Genomic DNA, 16525 nt, shown 5'->3' with positions numbered 1-16525 from the left:
CAAATTCTGTACTTTTATGTCAATGTGTACTTTCACACTGTTACCAAGTAATTTCACCTTTCATAACAATATGTACTTTTACATATTTTGTCTCTTTGCAATATCAATATGTACCTCTGCATATCACTTGTATGGCTTTTCTGTACTCAAAAGCAGTTTATATTTTGCTCTTGGTGACCACTTTTGCTCTCTCTGGCATATTTCCAGGGCCGCTACAAGTCTCTTCTCAATTCAAGCAATAACCAGTCCTGATCAATATATGCTTGTGTTTGTTACTGATAAACATTTAAGATTTTCTTCATTTTACAACTCTCAGCCAATGCCAGGCGAAAGTCTACAATCAACAGAGACATATTTTACATACACTATACCCGTGTCGTGCTACATTCACAACCAGTACAGAGCTTCCTAAAATCATACGATGATTTCCTCTCAAAATTGATACTAGACTTCAAATTTTCCAATCCCCAGTAGAGTTACCTTCATGAGTATTAGTAATTTCAAATTTCAAATCCAAGATCAACAAGACCAGATACATTACTGACAAAGCTACCCGGTCGGTGACGTCCGACCGCTCTTTTATGATTTACTGGCGGAGATGAAAACTAACTAGAAATTGCCAGAAAGAAAATGTTTTATGATTATTTCAGCTGTCACATGGAATGCATCATCATCTTGAATTTGGTGTCGTAAAATGTCATCGCCGAAAGGGAGGCACTTTAATACAAGCTATCGTTAAAAGAGGAAAATATTCACCAGTCATATTTAGAGAAATGAAGTATGTATGGCTGCCAGATTTACCCAAGAATCAGTTGATGGCAAAATTACAGGGGGGGGGGGCACTAAGCAACTGTTCATCATGTTGAGAACAAGTCTCCCAGGATAATCTACTGGAGTATATTAGCAGATTAGTTAGGTGGGGAAGGAATGGGCAGATGTTCTTATGTACCAACAAAAGTTACAATTGACAAACTTAATGACAGTACTACAAATTTACTATGATTGGAGGGACAGGGGGAGGGAGAGGGGTGCATAGAGCAAATTATTCACTTCATAGGCAGCTGTCTGCCTCCTTTTCACTACAACTTAGGTATGCGTAAAACCTCAAAGTTAGCCTTCTTCATAAATAAGCAAGTCCCTAACAAAAGTTGCCATTTCCTATCTTTGTAATTATGCCCTTAGGTTATTTCAAAGTGCCCCCTTTTTTTTTAAAACAAATAACAAGTGCCCTGCTGTTGAATATTATGGGGGCAATGATGTAATAAAAATGTGCCGTTTGTTGAACAGCAATTCTAACCCTGTAATTTGTAGCAGCAAATGCACAAAGAATCCACTTACTTGGAAATGTTTCAGATAAACGTTGTGATTTGCTAGTCGAACATCTGGCATACCCCCCCCCCCCAAGGTTGTGAGTCCTCCTCTGCATAGAGCACCCTCTTCCACTGCCCCTGGTCAGTTATGTTATCTTTATGCATACTGTTGTTATAATGACATTTTCCCAATTCTGAAGACGGATACTAAAACACACATAGTAGCTTGAGAACATGATCTTCAAATACAAAACAAATTCAGAATTCTGGGGAAAGTGAAGGATATGGAAAACTTACACTTTACTATGTGTGCCTTCTGCATATCCCAAGAATCATAAACAGAAACCCAAACCCACTCATGAATAAGACTTTTCTGAAATTACTCGTAATTGAATTGTGTAGATGCTGCATATACAGACTATAATATATAAGACTTCCCAGAATTTTATGGTTTACTATTACCAGATTAAAAGAGAGGCCATCACTTCGAAAATAAGTGATTCATTATATTTTTTGCCCTAGAGATATGTGGTAATAAGCAGACAATTTAAGTTGATTAAACTGCAAAGGTTGAATGTTGGAGGCCTAAACAAGAATTTGAAAGCAAGAGTTCCACATGTTTGTATTTAAAATTGCATGGCCATTCAAGCCTATTAAGCCTAATGTTTTCTTCCAACTCAGAAAGATAGAAACGTTTTTTTGATGACGTGATACTTTTGATGTTAGCACTAGGAGCTGTACATGTAACATAGGATAGGCCTAGTTCTTCTATGAAGTATTGTAGCTAGGTTTAGGCTTAGTGCTTTACACTGCTGTCTGCTTGTTCCGCATGAATCTTGTCAAGTAATTCTGTTCATCTTGCCATCCATTGTTATAATCAGCTAATAATTTGCCTATCAACTACTTTTTCATGTTAGCACTAGGAGTTGTACATGCAAAATAGGATAGACTTAGTTCTTCAATGAAGTACTGTATTGTAGCTAGGTGTAAGCTAAGGTTTACACTGCTTATATGGCTTGTTCCACATCAATATTGTCAAGTAATTCTATTCTTCTTACCATCGAGTATGTTACAATCAGCTAATAATTAGCCTATCAACAACATTTGCCGGTGCACATGTAGTTATAGTACATATAGATTATAGGATAGGCTTCAACTCTTTAAGTATTGTAAGACTAGGATAAGCCTTTTACGTTCTCTTTGCTGCTTCAGTATGAATGGCGTCAAGTTGATGTCAGCATTAGTAGTTGTACATGTAAAATAGGATAGGCCTAGTTCTTTAATGAAGTATTGTAGCTAGGAATAAGCTTAGCTTTACACTGCTTATTGCTTGTTCCACATCAATATTGTCAAGTAGTTCTATTCTACTTTATACCATCAAGTATGTTACAATCATCTGATAATTAGCCTATCAACAACATTTGCCTGTGCACATGTAGTTAGTACACATAGATTATAGGATAGGCTTCAACTCTAAAGTATTGCAAGACTAGGATATAAGTCTTTAATGTTCTCTTTTGCTTCTTCAACACGAATGCTTCAAGTAGGTCTTACCTTGCAGTACCTAACAATCAGCTAATAATTAGCCTATTAACTTACCTTTGTCCACAGTTAATTGTTTCATGTTAATTAGGATAGACCTCTGCTACAAACTGTTGTAGTTATAAGTAGTAAGTGGTTTACCATGTATTTGGCAAAATGTAAAAGAGTGACTCTCTTGTCTGTTCCATCTACTAGTCAGTATTATTTAGTAGGTCTGCAGTGGAGCTGCAACTGAACAACAGCTAAGTGCTCACCAAGTTAAGTTCAGCACTAAAGTCGTTTTGTAAATAACTGTAGGTGACTGCCAGGTAGAACAAGAATGCAGAAGTAGTGTGGGGTTAGGTAAGTTGATGAAGTAATCATTCAGCACTTTCATAATATTCGGTGGAAGAAGTCAACTGAGAGGGCCATGAATTGCATTATGGCAAATTCCACGGCCATTTTCAGACTCTGATGTGACCAGCTTCAATCGGAATATTTTCAACGGACTTTTGACCACGGTTTAGGTGAGCAAACCAGCTGGTGACTTACATCGGGAGCTGGGGATAAGAATGGCTTGATGTAGATGTCCGTGCCACAGACTTTCAGATCGTGATCGCCAAAACCACGGGTGACTCCAATGGTGGCCAGGACCCGGGCCCTCTTGCCTTCTCCAAAGACGAGAGGAAACTTCAGGTCATCTTCTGTTATCCTCTTCAAGGCCCTATTGTTGTAAAAGAGGTAAAAAACAAGAAAAAAACCCAAATGAAACAATAACTTCAAGACGAGTTGCAAATAGTCAAGCAAAATAACCCCTCTCCCACCTCCCAGTTCACAATTACAGAGACATTATATCCCTTTCACCTCAAAGAATAAAAAGAGTGTTAGAATGTTTAAAACATAAGCTGTTCTTTAAAGTTATGTTCACTAGAGTGTAAAGCATTTGGAGGGGGAAAAATCTACTTCTTAAAAAGGTTATCTTTCATAGTGACACAAAAATGCTAATATATTCTGCAGAAAAAAAAAAAAACCAAATTAAAAACACACTTTTCTGTGGCAAATTCAGCTGCATCCTTTTCTTTAATGTGATTATTCTTTTGTGTCACAACTTTTCATGGTAAACTTTGGTTGGACAAGTAGGCGTGAGTCTTCACTGAATTTTAGTAACATGGAAAGAGAAGCTAATTCCTTCATTACTATATTTATTATTAATTATAGTCCCTTAAATTTAATTATAGCAAAAGTGGTTTGATTTGTTTTATTTATTAGAAATACTGATATTGACATGTAAGTCAAAAAACTTTCAGAGCTTCTAGAAGTTGTCATTGAACTAAAAAGTGACTGGTGAAAGATTCATTATTCCATATATATTGCTTACAATGTTAAAGAGAAACATACAAACTGCACATTCCAAAACTACACGATATGGAAAAACATGACAACAGTTGACAGTGACTAAATTCGAATTTTAACAGTCTGTTTAACAGTATGTAGATATCAGTTTTAGGAATGTCTGTGTTTCAAACATTAAATCGCTGCTGGAGACAAATCTGTTTACTACTCATGTACATAGTTTGTCATCTACCAGACATTTCCAGTCACAAACAAGCACAGGGAACGACTGTCACATCCGTCCTAGTTCTGCTAGAACTTCTGTGGAACTTGACAAGCTGAAGTCTCTGACCGCAGATCCTGGGTTGATCACTAATAGTACATTAACAATTTCAAATGTAATTTTGTAGCATAGATCTTTATGAAACATATTTTTCAAGATTCAAGTCAAAGTAATTGTTTTAATCACCTTCATTTGTGTTTTCTACAGTACTTTCTCATTCCACCATATTGCAAAAGTGGAAAACCCAAGCTTTCAATTCAATTAAGTATTAAAATGAAACAGACGTTGACCAGGATTTTTGTCAATGTGCACGGAACATTTTGTTTGATCGACCTGAGCAATGAATTGCAATTCTCATTCATTTTTATCGACCAATGACGAAACAAAGCACATGCATCTGCAATATATTTCTGAACTTTGTGATTCACGACCGACCGAGACAATAAGGAGTAACACGATCCAATCTGCTGAAAGCAACATAGCAAATAATGTTGATTAATTCCATACAAAGAGTTAAATAAAAGCTTATGTGTTATGGAGCAGCTCATGTTACTTTAATAAGGAAATGCTTTGCAGATCGGTATCACTCAAATGTTTACAATTATGACTCACGACTATTGCAATTACTGAGAAAGGATCAGGAATTATTTATTACGTCATTGGCTGGCATGTGTGTGATATTGACACAAAGTCATTGGTGAAGTGCTTGAGAGACATATGTCATGGTCTTACCATAATAAACCCATCCTGTTTAAGTTTAACAAATTCAAATTTTGCTTAGTCTTTAATAATCTAGCATATTACAAGATGTATTAACTTAAGATGTCAACAACTGCTGGATTTGTTAGACTAGTTGCAATCAATGAATGACTCAGCGTTAAATCCGTGCAAAGATTGACACTGAATGACGCCATTTTTTTTTCCTGTCAGTTCTTGGAAATGGTAAAAATAACACAGACCTAAAGCAAATCATCCCTAGTGCAACTTGTCCCTAGCAAGAGATGAATTATAGCTAAAAATACTTCCATGCTGGGGTCATATGTAAGGCTCATATCATATAGACTTCATGATATCACTGGTACAAAATTCATATTGCTTTATACAAGTTAAACAATTAACCATATATGATGTCTCTCTCTATTCTGACTAGCAGAAATATCAGCACCCCTAGCTACCACAAAAATGATGTGCTCCCATGCATCTAAAGGATTGAAGCAATTTTATCAAATACAATGGCTGAAAAAGGATTTTCTTGTGTACATGTATATTGCAACATATTTATTTATGTAAAAAAAAAGACAAAAACGACTATACAAATTTATCAGTAGATTATTTTTACTTGTTCTTTTAAATAGCGAAACGATATCTTACACACTGGAAGAAGTTGAGTTGAACACTTGATTATTTCTTGGAGTTATTATAGAGTCCCAAATTAACAGACCACATGTGGTAACTTATATTCTGCACATGCAATTTCAACAGTTGAATACACGTGTCTGTAATGTACATATATATGCACTAGAAAGGGTGACTTCACGTTAGGAATTGTAAAGGTATTCAATCTGCATCAAACATGCCAATGCCTTACTCATCCTATTTATACACATTGAACCTTAAACTCATTCTGAAAGAGCAAGAAAAATATACATATTTTTAGCTAGAAGAGATTTGAAACCCACTGACTGATATGAAACATATTTCCTGTACTCTGAGCTATCCAGACATTAGCTATCCAGGCATTAGGGAGTGTTAGCTCAGTGGTTAACGCTGGTGCCTTTCAATCATAAGGTCCCGAGTTCCAGTCACTCCAAGATTAATGTATGTCGTCCAGTTACAGAGTTGTTGACAATTGACAATTCATGGATGTTAAAATATGAATCTAAGAGACTGACTTTGGTCAGCTTAATTGCGGCTTTGATAAGCCAATGATGGCTTCTTCGCGAGTTCCTGCTTGCAGGATGATCTAAAATACATACAATACATACATAAGCAAATTACTTGCAGCAATTCCCTTTTTAGCTGTTTCTTTGCTAGAAATTCTAGACAGAAGTCATGGATCCTTGCATGCTGTGGAGCCACAGATCGCTTCAAACTTTCATTGATCAGAACAACAACCCAGAAGAAAGCAACAAGGTTAAGGATTCTAGAGAAATCTAAAGAAGCAAAGCTCCTCTAAAAACACTGCAGATGTCTTTGGTTTTATTCAACAGATAGGACAGGCATACTTGAAAAGATGAAGAAGCGCACATAATTTAACTCACATTAATGTACTTTGTATGCGTAAACATGGAACATTCCTCTCATAACTTAGGTGAAGGCCTGGTGAAGTGGCTAGTGTGTCTGCTGTGTTCCTGGTTATACACCAACCCTTCGTAATGTCTCTAAACACTCGTCAAAAGAGAATGTTTGAAATAATCCCATCATCCGAAGGACAGGGTTTCAATGATGCTACTGCCTCCCTAACCCTTAAGCCTTACCAACCTAAACTGCCCTAAAGGAATCTATGAACCTTGAAATCTTACCAGCCGGACATATTCGAGTCTCGGAAGAGTAGCATCTTCCCGAGGTCTTTCCTCTGCACTCTCTTCTGGTACTCGAGAGAGGTAAAATCGTTACCTAGGAGTTCTGGCTTCTGCTTGGCTATCGCTTGCAATCTCCTCCTCTCTGTGAGCGGTGTAAAATCGTAGGACATCTGAATCACTTCCCCGGCTCGACAGATGATAGCCCTATAATTTTTTTTAGAAAGAATAGAAAATGAAAAAAGAGAAAAATATAAATTAACATCATTCTCAACAAAAGCTTCCAGAATTTGCATAAAAGTTGAGTAAAGGTTGCTCTCTGCTCCAACTGCCCTTATCCCCCCCCCCCTCATTCCTCCCCCCATTCGTTCCCCACTCAATTATGACATTGTAAGTAGTTTCTTTTAAATTCACAAAAAATAGTCTTCACTCTGAAATGATATGCATTGCACATTGTAAAAAATGACAACATATGGTGACGTTATATTGCATTCCCAATGCACTACTACGTGTCTCTTTTTCTTCATAGCGAACTTCAACACCAAAAGTACTTTTTTTACTCCACTAGATCAAAAAGGTGGCTAAATTGTATCATTAGATACTAGCATGCAACAATTCATTATTGACAGGGTGAAACTTTGATCTGCAGTCACATCAAAGATTATGATGCTAATGTTATCACATTTGGCAGTTGTTAGCGATATGTTATTTAACATATTATCCGCTCAATATCATTTTTCTTTCTTAATTCCATAAAGCTTCCATATAGAGGCTCTTCTCATTACTTTTAATGTAAAGTTTAATTAACTGGAATGCCCCCTCCATGCAAATGGAAGTTTCTGGCGAAAACTGTTAAAGGTTGAAAGTGGCATACACGCTTGTTGGTAATGGTTGGTTGATCATTGATAGATCACTCGACATGACACCTAAGGATATAAACACTACTAAGTAGATAATTCAAAATGACAGTGTACCAGGTGAGCAGCAAATATAGCAAAAACTGGGAAATTTATTGACAAGATGTGATCTTTGACAGATATCTATGTTATGATGTGTGTTGATCTCTGTGTGTGTGTGTCTGTTATTTATATCGCATAGGCACAACCAATGGCAATGCATGCATGCAGATTGTGATCGGAACGGGCCCAAAATTTCAGTTGGAGTACAAACCACACTGAAAGTTGAGGAAATACTTGGGAGTCTGACCATTAATGGATGGCAATAAATGCAGCTCTTGATGATGCAAGATTTACATCTTTAACGAAGATAAAGCTGCAGTATTGTTCGAGCTACCATAGTTTCCCTTATTAATGTGGGCAGGAATTTCCATGGATGATCCTTACTAAACTATATACATGGAAGCATATTGAAAGTTTGGAAAGTGTGTCATGAATTGATACCAAGACCTCACAGGGACCCCCTCCAAAATTTACTGGTTTGGATATTTACGAACCTGACGCATTGCGCCCCCAATGAGAAGTTTCGCACAACCGGTACAAATACCCCAAAACACTACACATAACCGATACTAAGGGTAATAAAAAAGCTTGTAACGAAGCATGTTGTTCTGGATATTTTTTAGTGGGGGGAGAGGGGGACTGACAGATATTTGGGAGGTTGAGGCCCCGGCCCCCAATCCCAAAGCTGCACCACTGGATTGTAAATATTTCTGTTATAACCAATTTATATTTTTTAATTGCCATATTAATTGAAATATTCCAAAACTTACTGGCTGGATATTTACGAGTGACGAGCTTACCTGTCTCCTCACAACCTTAGCACCTCATTCTACCATGCCTATAAAGTCCTGGTAAATAAATAACACTGTGCGCCCTCTATGACCGGACCCCCCTTCCGGTCCCTCCTACTTTCTCATGAGACCATTCCTAAAGAGTGGCCTCACGGACACGGGAGTGGGGGTGGCAAGGTCTGGCCACCCCCAACGACTCCCGTCGAGTTAACTTCCCAAAGTGATCCCCTAACAAAAAAATCACTGACGCCTTCCTAGCAGGGGGGAGTGTAACCCTCCCCGGCGCAGCGGGAAGGGGGGACACTCTCCTGAACCCTGCAGGCGGAACTACCCCTTAAACTAACAAGGAGCCTAAAGATTTACGGTCCGCCACTTGTTACCCTTAGACCAACCTAGGTGAGAACGTAAGTGGAAGACTATGTACGCAAACGCATACGAAAACACATTAGGTACACTCACCGATAGACATAGTCGATGGCTCTCTGGTGGATGGTGGTTCTGTCTATCTGGTGTGAAGCTCGGAGTCGTGAGTCAAGTCGAGCGACCGCTCCTCCGTCCGGCTGTGTCCCACCACCCTCTCGGGGGAGGGAGGCGGGAATGGAGACAGGTAAGCTCGTCACTTGTAAATATCCAAACCAGTAAGTTTTGGAATATTTACTTCGCTCCTCGCTTACCTGTCTCCTCACAACCTTAGCACCGAGTGGCACTGCCCGATGGTGGGAGGCCCGAGGGGTGGGACCTGTTACCCACCGGACCTCGCATCACCGCGCTACCAAATGCTGCTTCGGCGTGTAAAGTGTCGGTCAAGTAGCAGGCGACGAACGTAGTTGGAGTTCTCCACGCTGCTGCTTTGAGTATGTCCTCTATCGGGATGCCGGCGAATAGGGCTGTAGAGGCCGCGACCCCTCTGACGTCGTGAGCCCTTGGTCGGGAGGTCCCCGATGTGAACGGGCGTATGATCTCTACTAGCCACCTGGATAGAGTGTCTTTGGAGGCCGCTGCGTAGGGTGGTCGTGGTATGATGAAGAGAGAAGTTGATTGTCTTAACTTCTCTGTCTTGCTCAGGTACCACTTCAGTGCCCTGACTGGACACCATCGTTTGTCCTCGGCTACTGATGACATGGTCTTAATTTCCAGGATGACAATGTCTCCTGGCAAGAAGGTCAAGGTCTGGTTCTTTGCAATAAATGACGGGTCTGGAACCATCCTCACCCCGTGGCCCTCAAATCTGATGTGATTCTGCTTGGTGGATAGGGCATGGAGGCAACTCCTCCTTCTTGCTGACGCAACTGCGACGAGGAAGAGTGTCTTTTTTGTGAGGGCAGCCAGGGAGGCGTTAGCCATTGGTTCGTATGGAGGTCCTGCCAGGGCATGTAACACTGCTGAGAGTCCCCAGGAGGGGGCCAGCCGTCTGATCTGTGGGCGACGATTCGCCATGCCTTTGATGAGTTGTGCAATGTACGGGTTATTGCTCAGTGTGGAGCCATCTGGGAAGCCCTGGTGGATGGCAGCGATGGCCGACCTGTAGTTCCTGATAGTGGAGACTTGTTTCCCTTCTCCAAAGAGTGAGAGGAGGAACTCGGCTATCTGTGTCACAGAGGCAGCAGGCAGCAGTATCTGTCTCGGTCGGCACCATTGGTCGAACTTCCGCAGACGGGAATCGTAAGTCGCTGCGGTCGTACCCCTTCTAGCGTCGGCTGCCATCGCGGCAGCTGCTTCTGAAAAGCCTCTCTGTCGTAGGGAAGACCGGACATCCTCCAGGCAACTAATTGTAACCCCTTGATGTCTGGGTGGGACAGAGTTCCCTGTCTCTGGGACAGTAGGTGGGGCTTGTCCGGTAGACTCACTGGGACGTCCATGAGGAGCTGAGGGATCTCGGCGAACCAGGGTCTGCGAGGCCAGAACGGGGCTATTAGTGTGAACCTGCCCTTGGAGTTCCGAATTTTCCTGAGGACTTGTCCGATCATACACAGCGGCGGGAAGATATACGCATCCATGTGGTCCCAAGAGAGGGACATTGCGTCCGTGTGGTAGGCCAGGGGGTGGAATCGTCTGGAACAGAAGGTCTGGAGTTTGTTGTTCTTGTGTGTTGCGAACAGGTCTATCGTGGGCCTGCCGAAGATCGAAAAGATTCTGTCGCAAGTCTCCTGTTCCAGAGACCATTCGTTGGGGTCTATGTGCCCCCTGGATAAGGCGTCCGCCATCACGTTGAGCTTGCCCGCGATGTGGGAAGCCCGTAGGATCATGCCGGAGTCCTCGGCCGCTGTTATCACCTCCCACGCGAGTCGGCACAGTCTCTCTAAGCGGGTGCCCCCCTGCCGATTGATGTAGGCCACCACTATCGTGTTGTCGGTGAAGATTGTGGTTATCGTTCCCTGTACGTGGTCGTTGAAAGCTTCCAGGGCTCTTTTGACCGCCATCATCTCTAGGATGTTGATGTGGAGAGATCTTTCTGTTTGGGACCACGTCCCCCATGCTGTGCGATTGCTCCAATGAGCTCCCCATCCGGACAGTGACGCGTCCGTCGTTATCGATGTCATTGGTAGCTGTATCGCAAAGGGTACCCCTGAACTCCAGTTGTTTGGGTCGAGCCACCATCGAAAGTGTTGGGTGACCTCCTCTGACCTGTAGATGAGCGTTGTTTTGTCTGGGTCTGTAGGGTCTGCGGACCTCAGGAGGTGCAGTTGCAGGGGTCGCATGTGTAGCCTGCACAGTCTCACTATATCGACGAGGCTGGCCATGAGTCCCAGGGCCCGGAGCCATGTCCCCGTTGGTGACCCCCGGTGTGCCAAGATCTGTTGTGTGGTCGCCTTGACTGCCGCGACTCTTTCTTCTGAGGGTCGGGCTACCCCGGTGGTGAAGTCCAGTATGGCCCCGAGGAACTGGATCGTCTGGGAAGGCGATAGCCGTGATTTCTTCTGGTTCACGATCCAGCCCAGTTCTTGAAGGGTCTGGAGCGTTTTGTGGACGTTGTTGGTTGCTTCCGATAGGCTGTTCCCTACTATCAACCAGTCGTCTAGATATACGTAGAGGGTGACTCCTCTTTTTCTGAGGTAGGCGACTACTGCTCCCGCGACTCTCGTGAAGGTTCTGGGAGCTGTGGCTAGGCCGAATGGGAGCGCCCGGAACTGGTAGTCTTGTTCTGCGTACCGGAACGCTAGGAATCGTCGGTGTTCTCTGTGTATTAAGATGTGCAGGTAAGCGTCCCGTAAGTCTACGGTCGCCGCCCACATGCCATTTCTGAGTAGGGGTAATATTAAGTTTAAGGTCTCCATACGGAAGTGTTTTGGCCTGATGTGTTTTGTGTTCAGGGGTTTTAGGTTTAGAATGGGACGCCAGGAGCCGTCCCGTTTTTTGGTCAGAAAGAAGGAGGACCGGAAGAGCGGTCCCGTCTCTTCCGGAACTCTTGTAATTGCCTGCTTGGCCAGCAGGGCCAGAATTTCCCCTTCTAGGGCTAAGCGTTTGACGGGGTCCGTGGGTGTGAGTGTCTGCCTTCCTCCGCCCCCGAAAGGTGGGCTGGAGGAGAATTCTATTTTGTACCCGTGTCTGACTGTGTCCAACACCCACTTGTCCCGCCAATAAATTCCCATTGCTGGGAGAAGTTTGTTAGTCTCCCCCCCACCGGCGGAATGGCCGCGGTGAGGTGGGCACCCCTAGGGCCGGGCGGCGAACGCTGGTCGGGTGGAGGAGCGGTCGCTGTCCCGTCTGGTCGACGTCGAGCCTCTGCCTCCTCTGGGGGCCCAGGGGCGAGTTGGACGGAAGGCTGCCCCGAGGCTTCTGCCTCTGAGAGCTCCTCTGCTCATAGATTTGGCGAGTGCTGCTCTCGTTCCCCTAGGTGCTCTGCTCTCCCTCGGGCGGAAGGGTCTGGTTCTCTGGGTAGGTGGGGGTCGGAATTCTGATTTGGCCAGAGTCTCCCTTCGGGCCACCTCTTCCTGCAGTTTCTTTTGGAAGCAGCCCACGAAAAGGTCTTTCCCGAGGATTGGTAGTTCCAACATTCTGTCCTTAGCCTCCGTCGAAGGCCAATGGATGGCGGAGACGATGTTTTGTCTACGGGCCTTTACGGACCTGGTAGCGATCCTTGCAAATTGATCGTACGCGAGCCTGACAGGGGGCCCAGCAGCAGGAGGAGCTGGCCCGCTTCGTCCCTGGATACTTGGCTGCTGTCCTCAGGGAGTTGTTGGTGGTGACGCATGAGGACTTCGGCTGATAGCATTAGTACCGATGCGAACTTCATGCCCGAACGGGCTGCCATGTCCACCTCTACCAAGAGCTCTTCTAGCTTCCTCTGGTCCGGGGTCTTGAACACGTGTGTGGATGAGGCCCCTTGTTCGGCTTTTAACCTCTCCTTGGCCTCCTGGGGGATGGTTGGAGATCTAAATAGGTCCCTCCAGGCATCGTCAGGTACCCTGACCGCTCTATCTGCCCTGACCGGGAAGGCCGTCCACTTGGTCTTGTTGGCAATGGCCTCAAATCTGTCATAACAGGTTGCGTCTACTGGTATGGTAGTTTTGGGCTTATATGACGCTTCGCCGGTCGCCGTCAATTTTGATACCCGGCCCGCCTTCTCCGGTTGCGTCTCGGGTTCCTCGAACCCCAGGTGTCGTCTGAATATGTCTGCTGCCCGTGTTATTAGCTCCTGTGGGAGGGCTCCTCCTGTCACGGGCGCCTCCTCCGGTTCGTAATTGTGGCCAAAGCTGTCCTCCATAAGATCGTAGTTGAGAGGATCTGGATCTATGGGCTCCCCTTTGTCCTCCAAGCCGGAAAGATTCACCGACGCTCTGCAATCCAGAGCGTCCGGGTCCGGGGCCGATTGCGGGGTCATGGTCGGTACGGGGCTGGTAGGGTCCGGTGCCACGTCGGCTACCGTGGACGTCCTTTGCTCCAGCAGGGGCCGTAGCAGGCCGGTGAGTTTAGATAGCCAAGCTGGCTCCTCTTCCTGGTGCCGTCTCGGGGACCGGCGCCTCCTCTTGGATCTTCTGTATCCATCGTCGGAAGAGTCCGAGGACTCGTCGGAGATTGGAGAGTATCTCTTCCTCTCTCTCCGTCTTGGGGATCTTGTATGCGACCCCGATCTCTCCCTTCTGGGTCGGCGGGAGGACTCTCTCTCCCTACTTTCTCGGGCCGGGATCTCCGTCGGAACCCGCCTCTCCGGCTCCCTGTCCGGCTCCCTGGAGCGGGACCGGCTCCGTCTCCGCGTCCCCTCGGTTACTCTCTCTTTTGGACCCGAGCCTCCCACGGCCGGAGGGCCGCACTCTGTGGGTTTGTTTAGCTGCGGCCCGGACTGAGACAGAGTCTCCAGCCCGGCCGAGCTGTGCCTCTGCTTCGGAGGTCTTTTCTTGGCAGGAGCCTTGCCTTTGCTCCTGCCCTTCCCTCTGGCCGTAACTGATCCGGACGTAGCCGGGGCCGTTAGGGGAATTCTTTCTCTTTCTCTTTCCTCTCTCTCTACCTCTTTCTCTCCTTCGGCCCTCTCCTGGCCACTCTCCTCCACCTCTCTCTCTACTATTCCCTCCTCCTCTCTATCTCCCGTTATTCCTGGAGCCTCCGGCGCCCCGATTGCGCTCGGGATCGAGTCCAGCCTTCCCTGGAGCTTGCTACGTAAGCCCTCAAGCCACAGGTCGATGTCCTGCCACTGAGCTAGTGTAAACTTAATACACACCAGGCAGGGGTCTCATCGAGTGCAGGATCTGCATTTGGGACAAAGGTCGTGTTCGTCCCAGGCTCTGCCTGGGCGAAACATAGAGCAGTTGATGCACTTCAATGGATTGCGTGACATGCTGCATAACCGGATTAAGGAAGATTACTTCTTAGTGATAAATGAACAACAATAGAAGCTTAACGTAGGAAGGGAGAACTAGGGAGGGAATTAGGATTAGGTGGAGCGTAGCGTAACCTAGCAACGGTAAACAAGGTAACGCTACGGGGTGGCCTAACAAGAAAATGCAAGCTGAAACGAAATGAGAGAGCGAGAAATACATACAAAAAGAGTGAATATATGAATCCCCAAAAGAGGGACGAGAGAAAACTAATTGGGGGGAAGAAAGCGAGTAAACAAGCTATGAAAACACAATAACAACAACACGCCTCAGCGTGGGGAGGAATAGGGCGGGAACCTAGGCAGTTTCGCGGAACTGCTAACCCCGCCGCAAACCAACCCGAGGAGGAAACGCACTACGAAAACAGTCCCCAAAACCCTCCCTTTTGACAAAAAGGATACTTATCGGTCAGGAAAGGACTGTCAAACTTCTAAAGATCCGAAGCTAAAAAACTTCCGGCGATCGTCGAAGAAAACCAAGACAAATTTCCAAGGAAACTATCCACAAGAAAAATATGCGTGTAGGCACTTGGAATGGTAGAATGAAAAAGGAGGAGGGAGCGGAATGGGGGTCCGGTCATAGAGGGCGCACAGTGTTATTTATTTACCAGGACTTTATAGGCACGGTAGAATGAGGTGCTAAGGTTGTGAGGAGACAGGTAAGCGAGGAGCGAAGTAAATTACAAGAGTCAAGCATTGCCATCCCTTCCTCCAGGCTGTCAGTGAGTCCCATACTCCCTTAATTCTTGAATGGTTATCTGTACTGGTATTCAGACTCATTCGTAGATTAGTACTCATACTCAGGGTTGTTTGTAAATCTAGTATAGATAATATAATGTAATATTCAGTAATCATACAGGTCTTTTAATAGATCCTTAAAGTCATAATACCCATACTAAAAGGAGTTGTGTATATTTGTAAAGCGTATTGCTAAACTTCCTCACATTTCCTCGAATGCAGCTTTAAACCCTTTTTATCAAATATCTAAATAAATCTAAGTACTCCATTTATTTTAATAAAACATTTATGGTTGTGATATATAACTCTATTTCGGCTCTGTTAGCCTGAACAAGTGTATTAACTCCCTAAAGCTACTGCATTTCCTTCAAATTATGATATTTCCTTCCAATTGACCAAACATCTGTGGCAATAACCTACAGAATATATATACGGGCATCACAGCTGGCACTAGGTCAAACTTATCAGGTTGCTCTCAGATATTTCACATCCTCAGATGGCTTCCTTCTTAGCTAAGGTTAGATCACATTTCAAGAAAATTCATTAGTTCCCCCTATGATCATATAGGTGACAAGTTCAATTGACCAACACTTGGTTTAATTACACAAGGTTTCCGCAGTCGGGTGTCGTTACGAAAGGTGAAGGTTAATCCCAGTTGCCTACTGACAGTATGCAATTAACAAAGAGCCAATCATCGAGGTAGCACTGACATATCATGACATGTATGCATGCCTCACGCTTTTATATTTTTGCTTCCCTTTTTAAACTTTTATATCATCTTTCAAATTCTGATCATGCCTTGATTCTGATGACGATGTTTTTGTCAAAAGAAAATAATCAATGCAAGAAAAAGATATTCAGATTCAGATTCGGGAGTGAAGCTACTCTCTCCCCTCCCCACTCCCTCCCAAAGAAAATAAAGAAGGAAAAAGATCTACAATTATTGAACTAAGTAAGCACAAAAGGTCTTTAAGGGGTGCAGTGCAAGGTTGTTACCAGTTTGTATGTATAGGCATAATAGATAGTAGTGCATATGTATAGGAGATGGGTAAGATTGGAAAATTATAAATACTTTTATTTATAAATTTATATCAACAATATATACAAATTTAGCTACATATATATGCTGATCAAAACTACCATGGAAATATCACTTTTGTTGGCTAGCACTGCTTAATAGCTACAATTAACACTTTGCTTTGGGTGGTATATCTAGGTATCCACAATTGTGGCTTCCTGCTACAATCTCCGAACCTTCAA

General features: G+C 44.1%; 1 protein-coding gene across 1 annotated transcript in view; it reads right to left on the bottom strand.

Annotated features, from left to right (window-relative positions):
• The window catches only part of LOC139962245 (protein phosphatase 1H-like), a 77447-nt gene that overhangs the window by 5924 nt on the left and 54998 nt on the right, over positions 1 to 16525 (bottom strand). The window contains exons 5-6 of the mRNA XM_071962294.1: positions 6969 to 7172; positions 3384 to 3555 (exon numbers count right to left, since the gene is read on the bottom strand). Coding sequence (XP_071818395.1) covers positions 3384 to 3555; positions 6969 to 7172 — 376 coding nt within the window. The remainder of the gene's footprint in view (positions 1 to 3383; positions 3556 to 6968; positions 7173 to 16525) is intronic.

The sequence above is a fragment of the Apostichopus japonicus genome, chromosome 20 (assembly GCF_037975245.1).
Source record: "Apostichopus japonicus isolate 1M-3 chromosome 20, ASM3797524v1, whole genome shotgun sequence".
NCBI classification, from domain to species: Eukaryota; Metazoa; Echinodermata; class Holothuroidea; order Aspidochirotida; family Stichopodidae; genus Apostichopus; species Apostichopus japonicus.
This window is presented reverse-complemented; position numbering and strand designations above follow the sequence as displayed.